The sequence below is a fragment of the Xenopus laevis genome, chromosome 9_10L (assembly GCF_017654675.1).
Source record: "Xenopus laevis strain J_2021 chromosome 9_10L, Xenopus_laevis_v10.1, whole genome shotgun sequence".
Classification (NCBI taxonomy): Eukaryota; Metazoa; Chordata; class Amphibia; order Anura; family Pipidae; genus Xenopus; species Xenopus laevis.
The window spans coordinates 132251383-132271254 of NC_054387.1; the positions used below are offsets into that span (position 1 = coordinate 132251383).

Sequence of the window (19872 nt, forward strand, 5' to 3'; positions counted from 1 at the left end):
TTCTCATTGGAGGATTTTTTGCATTTTGAAGCAGTCTTTGGCTGTGGAGATTTGGGGAAAAGTTTTATTGTGTAATATTGCTTAAAGAATATAACCCTGATGTTGCTGGACTACAACTCCCAGCATGCCTCAACTTTTACTTAGTGTCACAGGAAGGGGATTGCTGTGGGTGATTATAGCTTGGCATCCATTTGCTTTTTGTCTCTTTGCTTGATAAACGATGAAGGAGGTGCCAAAGTGAGAACCAGTACAATCGCCGTAAGGTAGGGTCCTGTGAAGTTTAATGGAAAATAATATTTTGTTTTGCATCATATTGAATCAATATGTGGATAAAGAATATCATATGTGGCATTATTGTCTGAAACTGTCAGCTATGGAGGATGCTCTGACTTGTAGGTGTTGTGGGTTCCTAGTGAATAATATCGATACTAACAAGCGACCGAGAACAGGAAGGATTTATTATTCATTGGCAATTCGGCATAACCCTCCTGAGAAGCATCTTTTTCTACATATATCAGTCACTCGACAATAGTTGCTCAAATGGCCTCGTCTCTCTCAGACTCTTTGGATCAGTTATAAACGCCCAAGCGTGAGCAAAATATTACCAAAATATTAAAGTGTTACATGTGGCAAAATGTGAATAACGAAGGCTTGAAGATAAAAGAAGCTTTTTTACTTTCTAATTACAGGAAAAAGAGGAAGGAAACAATTGTTTAGTGGTGAAAATAGAGAGAGCGCGTCTGCTAAATCGTTGCTTCCAGGAAAAGCAATTTGCAGGTGAAACGAAACTCAGAGATTCTGCTCAGCAGGGACAGACATAGGAAACGGATCAACTAATTGTATCAATTTAGATCAGTTTACAGGGTCAGCGACCCCCCCCCCCAGAGCTGCTTTAGAAGCAAAGAAAAATGAAACTTTACACTTCAATGTAAGAAAAACAGTCACAAATAGAAAGTAATTGGAAAACAGCTTTATTTCTAGTGAACTGCCTGAAACCAACTGAACTGAAAAAAGTGTGAACAACCCCTTTAAGCTTCACTGAGAAACAAATAGTCACCGTTTTTAATAATTTTGGGCTAAATACGACAGGTGTCAGAAGATTGTGATGTATGGCTTTCAGGTTACAGGAAAAACAAGACAAACAGAAGCAGTTATTCTATAAATGGTGCACAATTTATAATGCTCGTAAAATTGTGAGATGTTTGTTGCCTACGACTAAATCTCTCTCCTTCCCCCATCCTTCCTTTTATGTGTACTTTGGGCCTGCTAACTCCTCTCTTTTTTTCTTCTTACCTCTCCCCCTTCCCTTTCCCTCTTTAACTTTAATATTGTATGAAATCATATATTCAAATGTGTTGAAACACAAAGGGGTAAATTCACTAAGCCGCGAAGCGCCGAACGCTAGCGTTAATTCGCTAGCGTTTGGCATTTTCGCTACTGCTCAAATTCACTAACGAACGCTGGCGTAGTTTCGCTAGTGTTACTTCGCAACCTTACGCCAGGCGAATCTTCGCTAGCGACGAAACTACGCAAATTCACTAACTTGCGCAGTGTAGTGAACGATACCTTTTACGCTAGACTTCCTTCGCCACCTCAGACCTGGTGAAGCGCAATAGAGTAGATAGGGATTGTTTCAAAAAAAGTAAATTTTTTTTCTAAGTCCCAAAAAACGCTGGCGTGTTTTCTACATGATGGCTGATAGGCTGAAAAAGATTGAAATTTTTTTTGGGCTCCCCTCCTTCCCCCCTACATTTCCTGACTCATGGCAACTTACCTAGACAGTGGGCACATGTGTAGGGCAAAATAAACATTTTTATTGGCTGATTTGAAGGTTTTCTAGGCATTTGTAGTGCAGATACGTGTTCCTCCATTGAAATTTGAATTTCGCGCCGTATGCAATTAGCCTTCGCTAGCGCAACTTCACTTTATATAGCGAATCAACGCTAGCGCAACTTCGCAACCTTACGCTACCCCTGTGCGCAACTTCTGATTTTAGTGAATTTGCGGAGCCCTGGCGAAACTACGCCTGGCGAAGTGTGGCGAAGTGCGGCGAAGTTGCGCCTGGCGCAACTTCGCATCTTAGTGAATTTGCCCCAAAGATTTTTTAAAGAAAAATAAGCATATATTTCTTTTATATATTTTATATTTTGAAGAACTTGTAGGTTTTCCCATTGATGTCAATGTTTGGTGCCATCCTACCCCAAAGCTTTTGCCTTTTAAAAACCAACAACCTACTGTACAAACCACCCCCATATTTCTGAAGCTTCAAGGGTGGTTTGATTACTTTACCTTTATTTGTGTGATCTTCAGCATGATTCAGGATAGACCGGGAGAGTAAATTACAACGTTTAGTACTTTGCTAACTACAAGGTATAGTATAGACAGTTTGCTTGTGATCCCACAATGGACTGCTGAGCAAAGGACAAAGCAAGGACTGTGATTGGTTAGCTTCTATATATGCTTTATAGTGATAAGGCAGTGACTAGAGCGAGAAGGCAGAGGGATAAGGGGCAAATTCACTAACCTTCAAAAATTCGCTAGCGATGGCTTCGACACTGCGCAAAAACTTCGCCAGGCGTAGATTTGCCAGGACAACGCTATTTCACTAAAATCTGAAGTTGTGTCCAGGGCGCCGACCACTAGCGTTACTGCGCCAAGCGAAGTGAAGTTGCGCTAGCGTTGGCTAATTTGCATACAGCGGGAAGTTAAAGTTGAATGGACGTATATGTTGCAGCAAATACATTACACTACACAAGTCCAGGGAACCTTAATAAAATAAAATAAAGTAGTTATATTGCCCTACACATGAGCCCCGTGTATAGTTTATGTGACATATGTTAGGAAATGTAGGGGGGAAGCCGGTTACACCAAAAAAAATGTACGCTTTTTTTTTTTCAGCCTTTCACCCTGAAAAAGGAAAAGACACAGCGTTTTATGGGATTAAGAAAAATTGCTACTCTATTGCACTACGCCTGGTCTGAGGTGGCGAAGGCAAGTCTGGCGCAAGAGGTAACGTTTATTAAAATCCGCATCTTAGTGAATTTGTGAAGTTACGTCCATTCGCCAGAGTGAAAATTCGCCAGGAGTTAAGGAGCGAAGTAACACTAGAGTCTATCTCCTTCGCTAGCGAAGTTATGCCAGTGACCGTTAGTAAATCGGCGAAGTTCCGAAATGATGTCACGCTGGTGAATTTTCACCCGCGTTAGTCACTTCGCCCTGTATTAAATTTGCCCCTTTGACTCACCATTGCAAAACAAATACATAATGATAATGCATTAGAAAAACTGATATTTCGAATATAAAAACCAGATATTTTTGCCTTTAATGTCCATGTACAGCCTTGGCTGCTTGCAGCAAATAGACCAGAAATGCTTTTTTATTTATATTATGTGTCCAAATAGGTTTAATAGTTTTTATTATTGACTTTTAAATTCCCCTAGCAACCACGCGCTGATTTGAAGAAGAGACTGAAATATGAATAGATTGGTTTCTTGAAAAAAAACATCTTAGTAATCAGTTACACCATCGGGCTCCCTATTACATGATGCGGTAACAACAAAAATACTTTCCTTGTCCTTTATTCAAATTAAGTCACATGGTGCCACGGAATATGAGAATAAAAATAGACACTCAGGGGCAGATTTACATAGGGTCGAATATTGAGGGTTAATTAACCCTCTGTATTCGACTGCCGAATGTAAATCCTTCGACTTCGAATATCAAATTTTTCTACGATCAGAAAATTCGCTAGAAAGCCTATGTGGACCTTCCCCATAGGCTAACATTGCACCTAGGTAGGTTTTAGGTGGCGAAGTTGGGGGTCAAAGTTTTTTTTAAAGAGACAGTACTTCGATTATTGAATGGTCAAATATTCGAACGATTTTTAGTTCGAATCATTCGATTCAAAGTCGTAGTCGAAGTTCGAAGTAGCCAATTCGATGTTGGAAGTAGCCAAAAAAATCATTTGAAATTCTAAGTTTTTTTTCTTCTATTCCTTCACTCGAGCTAAGTAAATGGGGCCAAAACAGAAAAGAATCACTCAACACTAATTTTGATATAGCAAATTAATTAATTGTGTGGCAAAATAATAATACAATGCTTCTAATGTCATCCAGAAATCTTGCTTGGTTACAAATTTGTATCTAATTTCTTTTTGGTTTGGTTGAATACAGATCACCTAAACTGAGCGAGACAAATATTGGATAAAAGATGGACGAGACTGGTGGAATAAGGAAAATATTGGATGAAACACTGAAGAATCTGTCAAGAAACATCTTTACATCATTCAAGCGCAGGCTTTTAACCTGTAAGATACCTGAAGGATATAACCAAATTCCATGGAATGAATTAGAATCGGCAGATGCAGAAAATACGGTTGATCTCATATTCAGATACTACACAACAGAGCACGCAGCAGATATTGTTCTTGCTGTTCTGGATTATATCAACGAAAGGCAGGCCGGACTAGAAATGAGCACAAAATTAATGAAAAGTGAGTACAGTGCTATCTATTTATTCTAAATATCGCACTCACAGGACCTAAAATGTTTTTATAATTCATTACACTTAACTAACTCGTTAGACGTTTTTTTAACATTTTGTGCTCTCTCACTTAAAGGGCACCAGTCATGACCAAAATCATTTACTAAGTAAATACACTATGGGAAAGTTCAAGAAATCTGATTTTTAAAACAGTTAGAATTGTTTGTATAATGTAAATGATCAGCTCACTATTCCTTCTGCAAGATCTCCCCTATCTACTCTGCAGTTCTAGCTGAGGCAGCCATCTTGGATTTCACTGGCTCCTCCTACCTATATCTTCCCAGCCAACTGTAGCTCTGAAATCTCACACATGCTCAGTTGAAATTCCTTGATTGCTTTTCAACCCTTCTAAGCTATTTTCAAATCGGCCAAACCTGTGTGTTAGCTGCTGTACAGTAGTGCTGCCACCTGCTGGAAGTTACTGTGTGCCCTTCATTTGCATAATGACTTTACCAGCAGGGGACAAGATAGGGAAATCTCCTGATACTTCTAGTGGAGGAGTTTACTTAAACAAGGCATTCTGGGTAGAATACTCAAAGCAGTGTTACAATCTGAGCATGCTCCTGAAATTTGCATATTATAGTCTCTGTTATAGTCTCAATATGGCCTCCCTCAGTGAAAGAACCCATTTGACAAAGTAAGGGATTTTTTTAAAACCTGCAGTTTTTTCAAAAAACTATATATGTAGTTTGATTAAACGTGTTTAGCTTGTACTGGTCAGATTGTTAATATGTGTTTGATTTTGGCATTTTCTGAGGGGTAACCTTTAGTTCACCTAGGAAGACTATACATCGTTTTTTTCAAGAGAACCTGAGCTTTCTAAATCTGCCTGAGTTTTCATGTATTTCCACCTCTGCAAAACGATTTATACCACTAAATACCAAAAAAAAAAAGAAAACATCCTATTTTTCATAATATATGAATTTATACCAAAAAAAAAATTCATTTTACGTATCAAAATCCAACTGATTTTGAAAGCCTCATGTCTCTTGAATGTGCCAATACCCTAGATGTATAGTTTCAGGGAGATTTCGTACTTCTGAACAGCAAAAACTCCCGGCAGTATATTACTGAATTTTGAAAGCACTAAGGCAGAAAACGGCATACAGTACTTTAGATTCCAAGGCCCAAAAATCATGAAACAGTAGCTTTACCCCAGATAACCATAGGAGTCTCTCTACTCCTAGCTACCAAACATCACAACTTGTCTGAACATAGTGGGTTTTTATAAAAATGTATCAAAATTCTGAAAAATCACTTCAAAGGCTTAAATTTGCTGCAGTAAAACACAAAACACGGAAGACCACTCAAGCTCCCAAAGATCCATAATCCAGGTGCTCAGTCCTCAGTGTCCCCACTGTATAAATATGACAAACTTGGAATGTTGACCGGCACTTCTGGAAAAGGCTTTATTATAGCAGTATGATGATAATACACCCAACGCGTTTCGGGATTGTCTCCCTTAATCATAATCTACCTATGATTAAGGGAGACAATCCTGAAACGCATTAGGTGTATTATCATCATACTGCTATAATAAAGCCTTTTCCAGAAGTGCCGTCCAACATTCCATGTTTGTCATATTTAATTTTGCTGCTCCTAATATCCCACACTGTATTAGGTACGAAGAAAAAACACCCTGAATATGATTGAAATCAACACTGTGATAGAATTTTTTGTGGGGTAAAAACACAGAAATATACCCCCCAAAGCCATATATTTTTTGAAAGTACATCATTACGTACCAAGAAAAAGCATTCTAAATAAGATTGCCAGGGGTCCTTCAAACAGTTTGGTGCCCATTGTGCATAGGATTACCAAAGTATCTGGCATTTAGAGGTCCCAAAATAGTCCTTGAGCTAATGAGAAATAAACACATTGACTGCATTTTTTGTAGGGTAAAAACACACAAATATATGTTTACCCCCCAAAACCATATATTTTTGAAAAGTACACATTGTACCAAATCTAAAATGGGTACCCATGCCTTTCTGCTCGCAAGGTTTTCCCAAAATTGGTGGTTATAGTGAAATAACTATTGAGTGCCTTAAAGCTTCAACTTTTCAGCATCATATCGTCCATGTATCATTACCAGCATAAAGTATCCTAAATATGAACGCCGGGGGTCTACTAAACAGTTTGATGCCCAATATGCAAAGATTTACCAAACTATGTGGCATACAGAGACCCCCATATCCAAATAGTCCAAATGAATTCTCACATATAACACTCTGGCTATTACAGTATAAGCACCCGGTATGTGTATTATGTGCCACGAGACCCCCTAACAGTATGGAGACCCTAGAAAACCATGTATTTTCCAAAAGTACACATTCCGATGAATCTAAAATGGGTAAATACGTCTTTCTACTGCAAATTACCAAACTGTAAAGCTACACTAAACATAACGCTTTTTATGAAATTTCTGCAAATAGTCACAAAGCTTGCATTTTACCCCATTATATATCCCACATTTTGTAACATACCAGCAAAAGGCAACCTAAATGTGAATGCCAGGGGTCTACTTAATAGTTTGATGCCCAGTATGCATAGATTTACCAAACTATGTGACCCCCCCCACATCCAAATAGTGCAAATAAATTCTCACATGACACTGGCTCATACAATATAAGCACCCGGTATGTGTATTATGTGCCATGAGACCCCCTAACAGTATGAATAACCTAGAAAACCATATATTTTCTGAAAGTACACATTCTGACATATATAAAACAGGTAAATATGTCTTTCTACTGCAAACTACTAAACTGCAAAGCTATAACAAACATAACTCTTTTTATGAAATGTCTGAAAATAGTCACAAAGATTGCATTTTGCCCCATTATATACCCTACATTTCGTAACGACAACAGCTACCTGATACCTCTGCTGATGGATTTGTTTGCATTTCTGCTTTTTCCTGATCGGGTGCTATTCTCATGTCTGCTACTAGGTGGGGCTAGGGAGCACAGCGTGGGTCGTATTGACGTACAATCAGAAGGGGAGATACAACAGCTCTCAAAGCAGTTCCATCCTGAAGTGCTTATTCCTTCTCAAAGCTCAGAATCAGGCCCAATGCACTGAGATGGCTGCCTCTATACCAAAAAAATATACATTTGTTGGTGCAAGAATAAAATCTAAAATGGTAGAGTGAATTATTTGCAATGTAAACAATGTAATTCAAAAGTAAAAATTAGACCATAAAAATCATGACGTTTCACATCCAGTGAACTAGTTGAACATCTATGTCCTCTAGGCTGAAGGCTTTTTAGTTCATAAATCTGCTGCATATCCTCCTATAAGATAATATGGGTCTTATCACCCCCTAGTCAGTGTTTCACTTTATTCCTCTTGACATAGTCCAAAATGTTCTTACGGTGGTTTCAGTGCTTTCCCAGACAAGCTTACATCATTGACATAGTGTTTCCAAAATAACAGGCCTTTCTCCTTTGATTGATAAAAGACCTTTGCCGTAGGCCCATAAAAAAATTGCCATAGCTGTGAGCAACTTTACTTCCCATTGCAGTGCCTCATATCTGGAGATAAAATTTCATGCCCCCCAAAAATAAATGTTCACCAATATTAATGCTAAACCTTCCAAAATAAATTGCTTTTGGTCCTGTGATATATTCTCATCTTAAAAAGGCAGTATAGCTTATACATTTTTACTATGGTGGATGCTTGTATTTGATGTGACATCTGCTGTCTAGGGATGGGCAATTGTTTTCGCATTGTTTCGCAGCGGAAGTGAGCCAATAGACTTTTATGGCGTTGTGCGTCAAAAAACAATTTTGACGCCCATAGACTTTAATGGGCATCGGCGAAATTTTGCCGACGGCGAATTTTTGGCGAAACAAAACTGGGCAAAAATGTTAAACTATCTTTATCTATGTACTCTGCCAAGTTTGTACTCATAGGATGCCCAGGGGCTATTTGTCAAAGGCTTATGGACCATAGATAAATAATAAAGTACTGTAATCTTGGGGAAGTTAAATGGGTTTAATCATGGGAAAACATTTTTTTTTACAAAATGCATATGTTTATAGTGCTCCTCCAGCAGAATCCTTCATTGAAATCCATTTTTTCAAAGGAGAAAACATATATTTGTTTATATTTCATTTTGAAATTTGATGTGTTGCTAGACACATTCTTAGTTTCCCAGGTGTCCTCAATGACTTGTGCTCTGATAAACTTCAGTCTCTCTTTACTACTGTAAACTAGCTGATCAACAGAACAATGGGTATAGAACAAAGTAGCAGCTCCTTAACACCTAAATTGCTAAACATGCTCACATTTTAGGGAGAATTAAAGGTATATATGAGAATAGCACTCAGTAGTAAAACTGGTCTGGTGGTGACTCATTTGTTTATATTGAGTAAAATAAATAATAGCTTATCTAAATGCAGTTGACTTGTGCAGTGCTGAGTCTTTCTGAAAGCACAGGATCAGGCACAATGACCAGAGATGGCTGCCTACTAGTGATGGGCGAATTTATTCGCCAGGCGCGAATTCGCAGTGAATTTGCGCGATTCGCCACCAGCGAATAAATTCGCGAAACGGCCGCGAAAATTCGGCCGAAAAAATTAGCCGGCGTCAAAAACAAATTTTGCCAGTGTAGAAAACGGGCTCCGGCGTCAAAAAAACGGCGCAGTTTTGCAAATTTTTCGCCAAAATATATAAAGATAATGCATTAGAAAAATGTTACATAATAAATATAGTAAGAATATTTTTTATACATATATTGTCCCTTAACCCTTTGCCTGCCAAGAACGTACGCCGTACGTTCTGGCAGGCAAGGGCTCAGACTGCCAAACACGTACATAGTACGTTGTTTGGCACTTCCGCTTTTCTTCTGTGATCTGCGGCTTGCAATGCAGCGAAAAAGCCGCAGATCACTTGGCAACCCCCTCGGCAACGAGCAAAGCGTCCTCAATCGCCTGCTGGCCCCCCCGATCGGCCCCCCCACCCGACCCCAAGATGGCCGACCACATGGACACATGTACCGCATGCACGATGTTATCTTCTGTGATCTGCGGCTTGCGATGCTGTGGAAAAGCCGCAGATCACTTGGCTCTCCCGCAACGAGCTCCGGATCACCTGCTGGCCCCACCGACCGCCCCACCGACCCCACCGACCGCCCCACCGACCCCACCAACCGCCCCACACATGATTAGACACGTGGCTGCTTCTAGGGGCTGCCTCCCAGCACTGCCCCCTTCTTTGTTGGTGTTGATCTGCCTGGGAGCCTCCCTGCTGCGGTCCTCCGGTGTTGCTTGAGAAAGACAGACTTTGCCTGTCCCCAGGTACAAAATTTGCTTTATTTCACATTTGTTTTTATCAAACTTGTCTTTTTTTTTTGCTTTTTCAATTTTTCACTTCTTTCTCCCACTTATTGTTTTACACCCATATACCCACACATATACTCGCACAAATACACACCTACACACACCTATACATACCTATACACCTGTATAATTATATTTATTTGCTGTAATTTTATCGTTATTGCATTTTCTGTGATTTTTTTATTGAATATTATTTTCTGTTTTGCTTATGTATCTTTAGTATAGTTTTGCTGTTTGGTGTTTTGGTATAGAAAGATGCATTTTACTTTGTTTGATCTGTGAGAATTTGTGCTTTCCAAAAATATAGGCGGTTTCTGGGTTTTTTTTTTACAGTTTGGGTGTCTTACCGCACATAATGCAGTCGGGGCTGAGTTGGCCAGCATGAAAATTCATATGCACTATTTTTATTTGGGGTCCGCACATGCCACCTGCTTTGGTATATCTATGCATATTGGGCATCAAACTGTTCAGTAGACCCTTGGCGTCAATATTTAGGGTGTTTTACAATTGTATGTAAGAAATTGGGTGAGATATATGCGGCCAATTGCAATATTTTTAGGCGATTTTCAGAAATGTCATAAAAAACGCTGCCTTTAGCGTAGATTTGCAGTATGGTAGTTTGGAGTAGAAAGACATTATTACCTATTTTTGATTTGTCAGAATGAGTACTTTCCAAAAATATATGGCTCTGGGGGGTCTTTGTACTGTTAGGAGGGTCTTGTGGCAGACAATGCGCAGTCACAGGTATTTGTTCACAGAAAGCGAAACGGCAGCGGAAAAAAGTCATATGCACTGTTTTTATTTGGGGTCCGCACATGCCAGCTCCTTTGGTATATCTATGCATATTTGGCATCAAACTGTTCTGTAGACCCTTGCCGTCAATATTTAGGGTGTTTTACAATTGTATGTAAGAAATTGGGTGAGATATATGCGACCAATTGCAATATTTTTAGGCAATTTTCAGAAACGTCATAAAAACCCCTGCCTTTAGCGTAGATTTGCAGTATGGTAGTTTGGAGTAGGAAGACATAATTACCTATTTTTGATTCGTCAGAATGTGTACTTTCCAAAAATATATGGCTCTGGTGGGGTCTTTGTGCTGTTAGGAGGGTCTTGTGGCACACAATGCTCAGTCATAGGTCTTTGTTCACTGAAGGCAAATCGGCAACGGAGAAAAGTCAAATGCACTGTTTTTATTTGGGGTCCGCACATGCCAGCTGCTTTGGTATATCTATGCATATTTGGCATCAAACTGTTCTGTAGACCCTTGCCGTCAATATTTAGGGTGTTTTACAATTGTATGTAAGAAATTGGGTGAGATATATGCGGCCAATTGCAATATTTTTAGGCAATTTTCAGAAACGTCATAAAAACCCCTGCCTTTAGCGTAGATTTGCAGTATGGTAGTTTGGAGTAGGAAGACATAATTACCTATTTTTGATTCGTCAGAATGTGTACTTTCCAAAAATATATGGCTCTGGTGGGGTCTTTGTGCTGTTAGGAGGGTCTTGTGGCACACAATGCTCAGTCATAGGTCTTTGTTCACTGAAGGCAAATCGGCAACGGAGAAAAGTCAAATGCACTGTTTTTATTTGGGGTCCGCACATGCCAGCTGCTTTGATATATCTATGCATACAGGGCATCAAACTGTTCCGTAGACCCTTGGCATCAATATTTAGGGTATTTTATAATTGTGTGTAAGAAATTGGGTGAGATAAATGCGGCCAATTGCAATATTTTTAGGCAATTTTAAGAAATGTCATAAAAACCGCTGCATTTAGCGTAGCTTTGCAGTATGGTAGTTTGGAATAGAAAGACATAATTACTTATTTTGGATTTGTCAGAATGTGTACTTTCCAAAAATATATGTTTTTTTGGAGTCTTTGTGCTGTTAGGAGGATCTTGTGGCAGACAATGCTCAGTCACAGGTTCTTGTTCACAAAAGGCGAAACGGCAGTGGAGAAAATTCATATGGACTGTTTTTATTTGGGGTCCGCACATGCCAACTGCTTTGGTTTATCTATGCATATTGGGCATCAAACTGTTCAGTCAACCCTTGGTGTCAATATCTAGGGTGTTTTCCAATTGTATGTAAGAAATTGGGTGAGATAAATGTGGGCAATTGCAATATTTTTAGAAATGTAAAAACAGCTGCCTATATCGCCAAATTTAGGTAAGGTTCTGGCTTGGTGCTTTGGAGTAGAAAGACATGCATATCCAATTTGGATTCAGGGGAATGTATACTTTCCGAAAATATATGGTTTTCTGGGGTGAACATAATGTTTTCTACCTTTGCGCCCCCCAAACTATGAAAATGTGTTCATTTTGCAGTACCTGAAATGACATACCATATTGGGGGGGTCTTCATTTTGGGGCCCTTATATGCCACATGCTTGGGTACACCTATACATATTTGACACCAAACTGTTCAGACGACCCTAGGCTTTCATATTTGGGGTGATTTATCTTGATACCTAAAAGTATGTGGGTAATACGATGCTGCAGGGTGGAAAATTTGAGTTGATTTTTGGAAATGTCACCAAAATCACCAAATTTAGGATTGGTTTGCGGCTTGGTACTTTGGAGTACAAAGACATGAATACCCAATTTGGATTCATGGGAATGTGTACTTTCCGAAAATATATGGTTTTCCTGGGTGAACTAACTTTTTCTACCTTTGCCCCCCCCCCAAAACTATGTAACTGTGTTGATTTTGCAGTACCTGAAATGACAGACCATATGGGGTCTTCGTTTTGGGGCCCCTATATGCCACGTGCTTAGGCACACCTATACATTATGGGCATAAAACTGTTCAGAGGACCCCAGGCTTTCATATTTGGGGTGATTTATCTTGATACTCAATAGTATGTGGGACATACAATGCCGCAGGGTGGAAATTTTGAGGTGATTTTTGTAAATGTCACCAAAATTGCCAAATTTAGGAACGTTTTGCAGCTTGGTGCTTTGGAGTAGAAAGACATGCATACCCAATTTGGATTGGGGGGAATGTGTACTTTCCGAAAATATATGGTTTTCTGGGGTGAACATGTTTTTTCTACCTTTGCCGCCCCCCAAAACGATGTAAATGTGTTGATTTTGCAGTACCTGAAATGACAGACCATATGGGGGGTCTTCGTTTTGGGGCCCCTATATGCCACGTGCTTGGGTACACCTATACAAATTGGGCATCAAACTGTTCAGAGGACCCCAGGCTTTCATATTTGGGGTGATTTATCTTGATACTCAATAGTATGTGGGACATAAAATGCGGCAGGGTGGAAGTTTTGAGGTGATTTTTGGAGATGTCACCAAAATTGCCAAATTTAGGAACGTTTTACAGCTTGGTGCTTTGGAGTAGAAAGACATGCATACCCAATTTAGATTCGGGGGAATGTGAACTTTCCGAAAATATATGGTTTTCTGGGGTGAACGTACTTTTTTCTACCTTTGCCCACCCGAAAACGATGTAAATGTGTTGATTTTGCAGCACCTGAAATGACAGACCATATGGGGTCTTCATTTTGGGGCCTTTATATGCTACGTGCTTAGGTACACCTATACATATTGGGCATCAAACTGTTCAGAGGACCCCAGGCTTTCATATTTGGGGTGATTTATCTTGATACTCAATCGTATGTGGGACATACAATGCGGCAGGGTGGAAGTTTTGAGGTGATTTTTGGAGATGTCACCAAAATTGCCAAATTTAGGAACGTTTTACAGCTTGGTGCTTTTGAGTAGAAAGACATGCATACCCAATTTAGATTCGGGGAATGTGAACTTTCCGAAAATATATGGTTTTCTGGGGTGAACGTACTTTTTTTCTACCTTTGCCCACCCCAAAACGATGTAAATGTGTTGATTTTGCAGCACCTGAAATGACAGACCATATGGGGTCTTCATTTTGGGGCCCTTATATGCTACGTGCTTAGGTACACCTATACATATTGGGCATCAAACTGTTCAGAGGACCCCAGGCTTTCATATTTGGGGTGATTTACCTTCATACTCAATAGTATGTGGGAAATACGATGCTGCATGGTGGATGTTTTGAGGTGATTTTTGAAAATGTCCCTGAAATTGCAAAACTTAGGAAAGTTTTGCAGCTTGGTGCTTTGGAGTAGAAAGACATGCATACCCAATTTGGATTCGGGGGAATGTGAACTTTCCAAAAATATATGGTTTTCTGGGGTGAACGTTCTTTTTTCTACTTTTGCAGCCCCCAAACACAATGTAAATGTGTTGATTTTGCAGCACCTGAAATGACAGACCATATGGGGGCTCTTCATTTTGGGGCCCCTATATGCCACGTGCTTGGGTACACCTATACATATTGGGCATCAAACTGTTCAGTGGACCACAGGCTTTCATATTTGGGGTGATTTATCTTGATACTCAATAGTATGTGGGAAATACGATGCTGCGTGGTGGATGTTTTGAGGTGATTTTTGAAAATGTCCCTAAAATTGCCTAACTTAGGAAAGTTTTGCCGCTTGGTGCTTTGGAGTAGAAAGACATGCATACCCTATTTGGATTCAGCGGAATGTGTACTTTCCGAAAATATATGGTTTTCCTGGGTGAACTAACTTTTTCTACCTTTGCCCCCCCCCAAAACTATGTAAATGTGTTGATTTTGCAGTACCTGAAATGACAGACCATATGGGGTCTTCGTTTTGGGGCCCCTATATGCCACGTGCTTAGGCACACCTATACATTATGGGCATAAAACTGTTCAGAGGACCCCAGGCTTTCATATTTGGGGTGATTTTTCTTGATACTCAATAGTATGTGGGAAATACGATGCTGCGTGGTGGATGTTTTGAGGTGATTTTTGAAAATGTCCCTAAAATTGCCTAACTTAGGAAAGTTTTGCCGCTTGGTGCTTTGGAGTAGAAAGACATGCATACCCTATTTGGATTCAGCGGAATGTGTACTTTCCGAAAATATATGGTTTTCTGGGGTGAACGTACTTTTTTCTAACTTTGCCCCCCCCAATCTATGTAAATGTGTTGATTTTGCAGTATCTGGCATTACAGAACAGATAGCTCAAATGGGTTGTCTACATTTTAGGGCCCCTATACACCACATGTTTAGGTAAACCTCTACATATTGGGCATCAAACTGTTCAGTGAACCCCAGGCTTTCATATTTGGGGTGTGTTACATTGATACCTAATGATGTGTGGGAGATATGATGCTGTAGAATGGAAGCTTTGAAGTCATTTTTTAAAAAATTCACCAATTTCTATAAAACATTATAACGTTAGGAAACAATTGCAACTTTTTAGTTTGGAGTACAAAGATATATTTACACATTTTTGATTCACCAGAATCTGTTCTTTCTAATAATGGGTAGTTTTCTATGGTAAACCTATTGTTAGTGGAATGTTTGGCCTTGAAATCAGAAGTATGCCGTTTGGGGAGCGATGCTTTGGAAATTTGGTAGTTTACTGCTTGTAGATTTTGATCTATACAAGTGAGAAATCTCCATAAAACTATATATATTTTGGTATTGCCGCATTCAGGAGGCATAGACCTTTCCAAATCAGCTGTGTTCTCGTTCATAAAATAAATGATGTTTCTGATATATGTGATTGTTCTTTGTGAAACATGATTTTTTTCATTTTATTAGACACTTAGAAGCCTATATTTTTTTACAGAAGTAGAATTACACCAAAATTCTTGCATATTTTGAAAGTTCAGGTTGTCCTGAAAAAAACAATATATTGGTTTACTGGGTAAACTAAAAGACCGCCCCAGGAAAGGCCCTTAAAGTGAAAGAGTACAAAATGTCTAAAAACTGCTTGGCAGTAGATGTTCGCATCTAGGACAAAACGGCTGGCAGGGAAAGGGTTAAAGGATAAGTAAACCTTTAAAATAAGTGAATGTAAAATTGATGAAGACGCTATTCTAAGAAATTTTGCAATGTACATTCATTATTTATTTTGTTTTTATTCCAAGATATTCAGGAATACATTTACTGTAAATATAAATGAATTTTGTTAGAACAGCGCCACCTGCTGGTCAGTTTCCAGTCTGACCACCAAGTAGTCAAGGAAGTTGTCAGGAGAAAGAAAGAGGCTGCTCTGATGTTCTTCTGCTTAGGAAAGATGTACGAACGTTTTCCAATAATGGGGCCATCGTTTTTACATTCACTTATTTTAAAGGTTTACTTATCTTTCGAAAATATGTGCTCCATATCAAATACAGTTGCATACAGTGTAATTATCATTTATTTATGTAGTACCAACAAGTTATGCTGTACTTCTCAACTAATTTCAGGAATGCACCAAACTATAATATTTGAATTTAGCTCTTTTCTGAATCCTTTACCAAAGATTTTGCCAAATACAAAACCTGAATATTTACATATTCACAGAAAAAATATGTAAATATTTTAATATAAGTATACAAATATTTTGTCTAAATCCAAATCCTATACTTAAATAACCTCCCATTCAAGTTGTTAATATATTTGTCTTTATTAGAGTAAAAAAAAATTTTACAAAAGATTTTGCCAAATACAAAACCTGAATATTTACATATTCAAAGAAAAAATGTGTAAATATTTCATATAAATATACAAATAGTTTGTCTAATCCTATACTTAAATAACCTCCCATTCAAGTTTTTAGTATATTTGTCTTTATTAGAGTAAAAAAAAATCCACATACACTTGAAATTTGACCTTGAAATTTGATAAATCTGCCCCTAGGTTTTAGGTGTCTTGTTTCAACCTCACTTCATGTCACTATGTCTGTCTGGGTCGAATATCAAGGGTTAATTAATCCTCGATATTCGACCATGGAAGTTAAATCCTTCGACTTCAAATGTCAAAGGATTTACCGCAATTCGTTAGATCGAACAATTGAAGGAAAAACCGTTTGATCGAATGATTAAATCCTTCGAATCGAACGATTCGATTGATGGATTAAAATATCCATCGATCGAACGATTTTCCTTCATTTAGAAATTGCTAGGAAAGCCTATAGGGACATTCCCCATAGGCTTACATTGGTGCTCGGTAGGTTTTAGGTGGCGAAGTAGGTGGTTGAAGTTTTTTTTAAAGAGACAGTACTTCCACTATCGAATGGTCAAATAGTTGAACGATTTTTAGTTTGAATTGTTCGATTCGAAGTCTAAGTCGTAGTCAAAGGTCGAAGTAGCCAATTTGATGGTCGATGTAGCTGAAATTCGAAGTATTTTTCATTCTAATCCTTCACTCAAGATAAGTAAATGTGCCCCTAGATGTCGGGAGGTATCATGCAGGTGTCAAGCCAGATATGACACAGCTTTTGGTCACAAATCTGTGTAAAATCCTAATATTTTGTCATATAATGTTACCATTTGTACATTTTGTTCATTGCTGCATTATCATTGTATGTCCCTTTATTTTTTTGTAATGTATTCATTTAAAATCGATCATTTAAATGCATTTTTTTTCTTGATTTATTTAGACGATGCTACAACTAAACATCACAAACAATATAAGAGAGAAAAAGATTACGATGAAACCATTCCAAAAAATAAAACGGGCAGTGATGGAAGCATTGAAATCACATCAAGAATAACGATGTACTCACAGAAGGATCAGAATCCAAAAGAAAAACTGGTGCACGCTTCACAATTACCTCTTACCAAAAATATAGACAGTCGGTCTTATACCACTAAATTGACTGAATCTAATACTCAAGAACAAAAGAATAAAAAATTGATTCACAGTCCCGCACCACCTGCAATTCCAACTCCAACTCCAAAAATAAGCGGAAGTTCTACTTTAGAATCATCTGTAGAATGCACAAAAGCCCAACCTAAAAGTACAACTAAAGGATCTACGTCAAGCTCTTCAAACATATGTGCTGGCAAGCTGGGCAACCAAGCAAAGAACATCTCACAGGTGCAAGAGACCGTAGGAAATAAAAAACAGTCAGGAAATCCTGGATTGTCTCATAGTCAAAATGTCCAATGTAAAGTTCCTGAGCCAAGACCAGAAGCTGCCGGAAATGTTCCAGCATTGCCAAACAAAACCAGTCATCATAAACCAGATTGTACCCAGCAGTGTCATGTTCCCAAGCGAATTCCACCAAGAGGAAAACCATTGCCAGACCTCTTCCTGCGAGAGTTGGATGAAAAGAATCTCGCGGTTATAGAAGCAAATCACAATGGCAAACCGCATATATTTGCCAAGTTTTTATTCCATTTTTTTGTGCCATTTGAAATATATACAGGCTGGACTAAACAAACAAACTTTGATGGGTATGGAGGTAAAAATGCCATTCCAAATAACTTACGTGAAGCTTTATTTAAACATGTGAAAAACAAATTTTATCTGCAAGAAAATGATATTAAGAAAATAAGAGAAACAATAAATGACCTCTTGAGAAAGCCACGAACAGCAGGTTGGCCTGTTCTAATAGAATTTGGTCCCCCCTAAAGAACAAATCATTTACTGTATGTGTTTACAGAATTCTAAGCAAAGAAATGTAAGATATACTGTTTATAGGGATGAGCAAACTTTTTTGGCCAGTTTCACGGCAAATCTTGCACATGCCAATCTTTTTCACAATTCTGTGCAATAATGGCCTAATTAATGGAACATTAAAAGCCAGTTTGATCAAGCTGATTCAGAGAATTTCTGGCCTGAGCAACTGGGAAAGAATATCTGGATGTTAGATATTGAGAGAGAAATCACCACCACGTTTGAAAGACATTGGCAACATGGTAACCATTTTTTTTCTATGACGAACAATTGTAGCATAGAGGAAAGACGTTTCTTTAACAATGTAGGGGAAGGTTTATGTTATTGAGGAGCTAAAAATGCTGAAACCACAATGTTATATCACTTTCTCTTTGACTCTAATGCTTTTTGAAATTTTTTTTTTGGTTTGAAAACTTTTACACAAATTGAAACATTCTGTAGAAGTAAATTTAAAACATGCCAATCTTTTTCACAATTCTGTGCAATAATGGCCTAATTAATGGAACATTAAAAGCCAGTTTGATCAAGCTGATTCGGAGAATTTCTGGCCTGAGCAACTGGGAAAGAATATCTGGATGTTAGATATTGAGAGAGAAATCACCACCACGTTTGAAAGACATTGGCAATATGGTAACCATTTTTTTTCTATGACGAACAATTGTAGCATAGAGGAAAGACGTTTCTTTAACAATGTAGGGGAAGGTTTATGTTATTGAGGAGCTAAAAATGCGGAAACCACAATGTTATATCACTTTCTCTTTGACTCTAATGCTTTTTGAAATTTTTTTTTTGGTTTGAAAACTTTTACACAAATTGAAACATTCTGTAGAAGTAAATTTAAAACGTGTTTTTTTCACATTAAAGGTTCTTTTTTTCCACTGGCAAAATATGCTCCCAACAGAGGACAGAGACCACCATCCCATCGCTTGATCTACTTTTTCTTCATGCCCTTGGCTTGGCAAACAATGTGTATAAGAAACGGATCCGCACATTAATGCAGTCGGGGAATATCCCCTTTTATTCAGCCACCAAACATCAACGTTTCGGAGGGGAGCACCCACCCTTCATCCAGGTCAACGGAAGAAACGCACCACCAATTGCAGGATTGGTGAACTAGAGGTGTGTGGTAGGAGAATTACATTATAATCAAGGCTTGGCTTGGCAAAGGCATAGTTTTGGCAGCTAAAAAATGGTAGATCTGCAGAAGAGAAAGCTGACTCAGGATGATACATAAAAAGGTGTATGGGAGTCATCTGCCAAAATTGCACCACAAAGACACTGCTTGCCACATCATTTCATAGCCCCATTCTGTTTAAATGCCTATTTGTAAATATTGAAATTGACATTTAGGGGATTATTTATATTATTATATACCTATTCATTTATAGGTCAAATGTTAGAGTTTTGTATACCTCGAATGAACTCACAACTCTAATGTTTTCTAATCTGAAAAAAAACTTGAATGGAAAAAACTCGATTCAGAGAGTTTGGGGTTAATAAACTGAAA

At 38.4% G+C, this 19872-nt stretch overlaps 1 protein-coding gene across 1 annotated transcript; it reads left to right on the plus strand.

The window, feature by feature from the left end:
* Window positions 1-2902: 2902 nt before the first annotated feature.
* LOC121398212 lies at window positions 2903-19385 on the plus strand. The gene is made up of 3 exons (XM_041577075.1): window positions 2903-3009; window positions 4173-4492; window positions 17344-19385. Exons 2-3 carry the CDS (start codon window positions 4210-4212, stop codon window positions 18318-18320), a joined length of 1260 nt encoding a protein of 419 aa, XP_041433009.1. The 5' UTR covers window positions 2903-3009; window positions 4173-4209; the 3' UTR covers window positions 18321-19385.
* Window positions 19386-19872: the final 487 nt, after the last annotated feature.

Coding starts and splice junctions, on each gene's coding strand:
- LOC121398212 (XM_041577075.1), top strand. CDS start 4,210: ATGGACGAGACTGGTGGAATAAGGAAAATATTGGATGAAACACTGAAG. Junction 4,493..17,343: donor GAGCACAAAATTAATGAAAA/GTGAGTACAGTG, acceptor TGATTTATTTAG/ACGATGCTACAACTAAACAT.